Genomic DNA, 6,000 nt, shown 5'->3' on the forward strand with positions numbered 1-6,000 from the left:
CAGGGCTGCTCTCATTCTTCTGTCAGCCTCTGCCTCAACTTGCCACCACGGTGGTACTGAATTTTTTGGAGAGTTGTCAAGTCGTCATGTGGGTCCCATGGTGGAAAGAAACATTTTGGGCAAAAATAAAGAAGTTGATTCTGCTGTCCTGACTACACGTTTCATTTAATTTTTAATGCATCTATTAAAATAACAACAACAGCATGGCGATGCAGCGGTTAGCACTGCATGCTTGTTAGGCTGATTAATGAGGTAGGTGTGCCGTAGGTGTGGATGTGAGAGTGTGCTCTTGCTTTGTTACCCCTGTGATGGACTGTCTTACTGTCCGGGCCAGTTTGGATATGTTGCTCCTATCAGTGAGAGTGACGGGACAAAATCATTTTTACTCTGCTAGCTCTCAAGTATAAAATCAGTGTCATGTCCTTTCCCAGCATTTTCCAGAGTTCATGTGTCAGAAGAGCCTATAGGGGACTGGCATAATGATGAAATGAACAGTGCACTTCCATTAGAAAATCAATCAGCTGACCCTAATGAACCCCATTAGAATCAAATGATTATTTTTCAATGACTGTTTGACTAAACTGGGACATTATTTTGACACAGACGGAATTGTGACCAAAAGATGAACCTGGTATCAAATGCACTGTAAGTTGTTTGGACCAGCCACCAATGCTGGATGGTTGTATAACCCGTGCACATTTACCCAGATTTACTTTTTGAAGTTTTCTCCAGCTGCAGTGAGAGTTCTAACAGGGGCTAGAAAGAGAGACCATAGTTTTTTTCCCCATATTAGCTTCTGTTCATCGGCTCCCTGTTAAATCCAAAACTAAAAAAATTCTCCTCACATACACGATAGTGAATAATCAGACCCCATCATATCTCAAAGACCTCAGAGTACCATATTATTCCAATAAACAGAGTGCTTCACTCTCAGACTGCAGGCTAACTTGTGGTTAATTTTCCAGTCTAGTCATGCAGTCATCATGGAAAATAACCAGTTGATTCTAATGGGGTGAGTTAGGGTGCACTGATTGATTCTTATGGAACTGCCTGTACTGTAATAGCCTCCACTATTGGCTTTTGTCACACATAAACTCTGGGAGGCAGAGCATTCAGCTGTCAGGCCTGTCTACTGTAGAAACAGGATGTTTCTAACTTTAGAGATATTGCACAAATGTGCATTGGAGGACATCTCCTAACTCTTAAAAAAGAAAGAAAAGGATATGAAAAATATTATTAATATATATCTTTATCTTCTTTTGACTCCTTATTTTAGAGGTCACCACAGTGGAACATCTTCCTTTATCTCTGTTTCACGCTCCTGTCACACCAACCCTTCACTCTGTGAATCTTCTCTGTGGTCTTCCCCGTTTTATACCCTTCATCCAGTACATCCACAATCCCTCCTCTGCACATGTCCAAACTATCTCAGCCTTGCCGCTCGATGTACTAATCCTGTCCATCCTGGTCACTCCCAGTAGACAAACCATAACATTTTGAGTAGTAGTGTAGCTGCATTAGATTTCTTAATAGTATGTGTACGGGGAGGCAATCTCATTTCTTTGTCCACGCCTTACGGGGCTTTTTAAAGATGAGTCCTGCTTGTTCATGTTGCCTCACATTACAAACACAGTTTGTCTCGTGAACAGCGTTTAAAGGTTGTCAGCAGCAGCTGCGGTAGCTCGCTAACCTTATCAGTCACTGTCAGCCGGTGATGCAGAGCTAAAACGGTGCACGTATACGGCACATAAACATGTGGTTACTTAGTTTGCTGTTCCCCACTGTTCTTTTTAAAGAAACTGTTAGTGAAAAACTGAGGGGATTATCCTCCCATATCTCTGTGGACCAGCATCCTGCGTCGTGAATTATTTTTCACATTGAATTTTCTGTGGCAATTTGAGCACAGTTCGGTTGCTCCTTTGTGGCCTTTATTTCCATTTACCCGATCTTAATTACGAACGTTGGTGTCAAAGAATGTTTTGTTATTCTGAAAATCTGAGTTCTCCCGCGTGAGTTGCCCTTGGAGGCGTATGCAGAATGTGAGTCGGCAGAGCTAAGGCTCGGATGTCCTCGAGCTTTCACTTCACCGCCTCACGTGCTGGGGGTTAAAAAGATGCTTTGCTTGGCCGACTGTCTTAATTGATTCATGATTTTCTTTAAGATTTCTTTTTTATTTCTTGTGAAGTAAACCAAACTACTATGTAAACACCAGGTAGGATGCATCTCGTGGCGATAATGAGCTTTTTAATGCTTTAAACATTTAGCTGAGCCTGTGTCTCGTCTTTATACATTGTTTGAAACATTTAAGTTGATGGCTTTTACTAGAACAACACAGTAATTGGGACTTTAATAGGCACACAGTTAGTTTGTTACCCAGGGGATACTTATTTTGAATTGCTCAGAGATATTTAACTTCTCTCTAAGAAGACAGACTCTGATGCATTTGGTTGTCAGGCTAATCTGATGTACGAAACTGGACCGACTTTGAGTTATATACACTCATTTGTCACTTTGTTGGGCTCACCGAAACTGGACAACAGACTGGAAAATGTTGCCATATTTGATGAGTCTTGACTTCTGATTTGGCATTATGATGGAACATAAAAACATCTGTACATCATGGATGTATGTTGATTCATCATTCATGTTTACCCCAAACAGTCTGCTGGGTAGGCCGCACAGATTATAATGTTATTTCCTGCACTCGCGTTACAGCAGCCTAACTAAGTGAAAACAAATGACACCACAGTTTCTGGCTTTTTATTAGCTTCTGTGTAGATTATCTCAACTTATGAAAGATGAAGTACATTAACTTACTTTACCCACAATAAAGAGATTCCAGGCTTGCTTGATAAATTGTGACTATTACCATTGAACATGGGCCTGTTTCCTACATCTAGAACAGGATCAGCAGAGGAAATTAAAAAGATGTTGGATAAGCAGCACAAAGAGGAAGCACAGACCTCAGATTTAGATTCCTGGAACTCATCAGTACGAATCTGATCCAAAGCCTTAATAGTATTTTTATTCTGTTGTGTATTTTACATTAAATTGTTTTTTTTACCCCCCACAGTTATGTCTTTCTTTGATACCATGAGTTTGTGGAATGAAGTTACTGGAGAGCCATGAATGGTTTGGGATGTGTGGGATGTAAATGTTGTCTTTTTGTCTGCTGAACCAGTGAACAAGCTGCAGTTTACAAACGCATTCACCTTGTCATGGTGGTTGATGTGCTGCCACCTAGTGGACACAACATTTGAACTCTCCATCATAAAATCTTAAGCATCTGTTGTTTTTTTCTCTTTCTAGTTGACAAAGAAAAGGTCTGCATTGATGAAGGGAGTGCACTCAGATACTAAGCTGACAGATAAGCATTAAAGTTTACATTAAAAGGCACTAGAATCCAACAGTAGATTCAAACTTTGTGCCACCTTGCTCTCTGTCAGTTCCCCCTCCTCCTGCTCCACCTGCATCCCCTCCATCCTTCACTCGCTCTGATTCCAGCTCTGCATGCATCAGCTGTCAGGCCAGGATTCGTCATTGACAGTGAAAAGCTGGAAGAGTGTGATATCTCACTGCCTGAACATCTTGACTTTGAATTTATGCTGATGATGAATCCCGTTGCCCTCCAGCGACCCTTCTGTTGCCTCTTCTCTGGAGCGTATACTCCTCCAACATCAGCACGATTATGATCTTGCTGTGGTCTACAATCCTCCTCTGTCTCTTTCTCGTTCTCTTTCAGCTGCTCTCTGTCCCTGCCATTGTTCAAAACACTTCTGGGTTGAAGTTATCTCATAAAGACATTTTGCAAAATTTCACTCTCCCTTTTTGTTTCTGCTGACTTTACTGTCAACTTTATGGGCAAAGATTTTAAAAAGTTGTGGATTAGCTGGTTTGATAATGAAGTTCTGGCTCTGTTTGACAGGAGTTCAAAGATCTCTGTTGCACAAACCTATTTTACATTTGAGAACACTCACTTTCTCAAACAAAATACAATCACTGTATGTTAATCTGTGCAAAACTGGTGGTGTAAGAATATCTGTTCACCATCCGTCTCCACTCCACTAGAGACAGATGGTAAACACCTGGTAAACTGTCTCTATTTGTGCCTAACACTAATTACTGCACAGCAATGCTAAATATGCATGTGTGTGATCATTTCCATTTGTTTGTCAGTAACACCAACACTAACCTCCAAGTAGCAGAATTTCATGAAATATAGGCAAAGATTAACTAAGACATTGACCGTGGCTATTTGAGTAATAGTTTCTGACAGTCTGTTTTCCAGGGGTTGTACAGCATGTTCCCTGATCCCCCAAGATCACGCTGAATTCATGTCTTTATCTGGTTTCTCTCTCTTTCTCAGCGTCTTACAGCCAGATATGGGGAAAAAGTCCAAATACAAGACTTCCGTGAAGAAAAAGACTCTCAATCCCGAATTCAATGAGGTACAGCTCCACACTTTCTCTGCAATTAACCACACCGCAGCTAACAACTTCTTTGATTTCTCTACTGAGCTCCCAATGTAAAGCATGGCAATTTAAGCATACCTTAAAGGGACTGTGTCATATCCTGCAGGTGCACCCAGCGTATCACAGAACACGTGCTGAGTTAGGAATTCACTTCCTTTCAATCACCTGTTTATGAATCATTGATGTAAATATGCTCTCATGTACCCCACCTGCACAGGAGTTTTCATATGAAGTATCCTTGGACCAGCTGGCGAAGAAGACCCTGGAGATCACTGTGTGGGACTATGACTTGGGAATGAGCAACGACTTCATAGGTAGGCTCAGAAACACTGTAGTGTGGAGGGGAGGAGTGGAGAGGAAAGCAGCGAAGCAAAGAATGTGACCGTAGCAGACTGTTGAAATGAAAGCGGAGCAGAAAGATAAAAAAAGAAGGAGGAAAAAAACAGGCTGAGTGTGGGTAGAGAGAGGGGGAAGAAAACTAGAGAGATGAGAAGTAATTATGAGGCTTGAGGAGAACGATTGAGCGAGCAAAGAAGAGTTTGAGTGGAACAGGAAATGGAGGGGAAAACTCAAAAAGGAAGACGATTTTCTCTGGGTCCACATCCTTCATAGACTTGGCACATTAGATGGTTGCAGCTTCATCAGACTGCAAAACAGCTTTGGCATGGCCCGGTGTGTATATCACAGCAACGGAGAACATGGGAGCTTAAGGAGTGATGGAGAACTGGTAGGGAGGCACAGTGAGAATGGATTACCACCCTATGAGCTCGGAGGCCTTCAGATCAAAGCGTTTTACTTTGTCTAATGTGAGTGTGCGCGAGTGTGCACACGTGTGCGTGTGTTTGTGTGTGTGGGAGAGACGGTAGGCTGAAGGGAGACACCCCCTGTTTAGATAAACCCAATGACTTATAAGCCCTGCTGGGGGAAAAGGCCATCAGACCCACACACAGCCCCAGATAACAACCATTTCCCCGACCATTATCATTACAGGTTTAGCTACAGCAGCCTGCCCATGATGTTAATTGGGTCTGAGAGAAAAATGACACAGAAACAAAAAAAAGGAGAGATGGAGAAAAACAGTTGATAAAGAGGTCGAGCAAGCATAGTTCCAGTGCAGTGGTCTTCTGTAAGCGTTACCATTAGAAAACAGGCTTACTGTCGTAGCAGAATACAGTGGCTTGCAAAAGTATTGCAACTTTTCCACATTTTGTCACATTACAGCCACAAACATGAATCAGTTTTATTGGAATTCCACGTGAAAGACCAACACAAAGTGGTGTACACGTGAGAAGTGGAACGAAAATCATACATGATTCCAAACATTTTTTACAAATAAATAACTGCAAAGTGGGGAGTGTGTAATTATTCCGCCCCCTGAGTCAATACTTTGTAGAACCACCGTTTGCTGCAATTACAGCTGCCAGTCTTTTAGGGTATGTCTCTACCAGCTTTGCACATCTAGAGACTGAAATCTTTGCCCATTCTTCTTTGCAAAACAGCTCCAGCTCAGTCAGATTAGATGGACAGC

The 6,000-nt window shown here is 42.0% G+C and overlaps 1 protein-coding gene across 1 annotated transcript in view; it reads left to right on the forward strand.

Moving 5' to 3' along the window:
* Positions 1–6,000, forward strand: part of doc2g (double C2-like domains, gamma) — a 36,295-nt gene that overhangs the window by 23,112 nt on the left and 7,183 nt on the right. The window contains exons 9-10 of the mRNA XM_005741090.1: positions 4,367–4,448; positions 4,690–4,786. Coding sequence (XP_005741147.1) covers positions 4,367–4,448; positions 4,690–4,786 — 179 coding nt within the window. The remainder of the gene's footprint in view (positions 1–4,366; positions 4,449–4,689; positions 4,787–6,000) is intronic.

This window comes from Pundamilia nyererei, unplaced genomic scaffold (assembly GCF_000239375.1).
Source record: "Pundamilia nyererei isolate P.nyererei 1_Seehausen unplaced genomic scaffold, PunNye1.0 scaffold00107, whole genome shotgun sequence".
NCBI classification, from domain to species: domain Eukaryota; kingdom Metazoa; phylum Chordata; class Actinopteri; order Cichliformes; family Cichlidae; genus Pundamilia; species Pundamilia nyererei.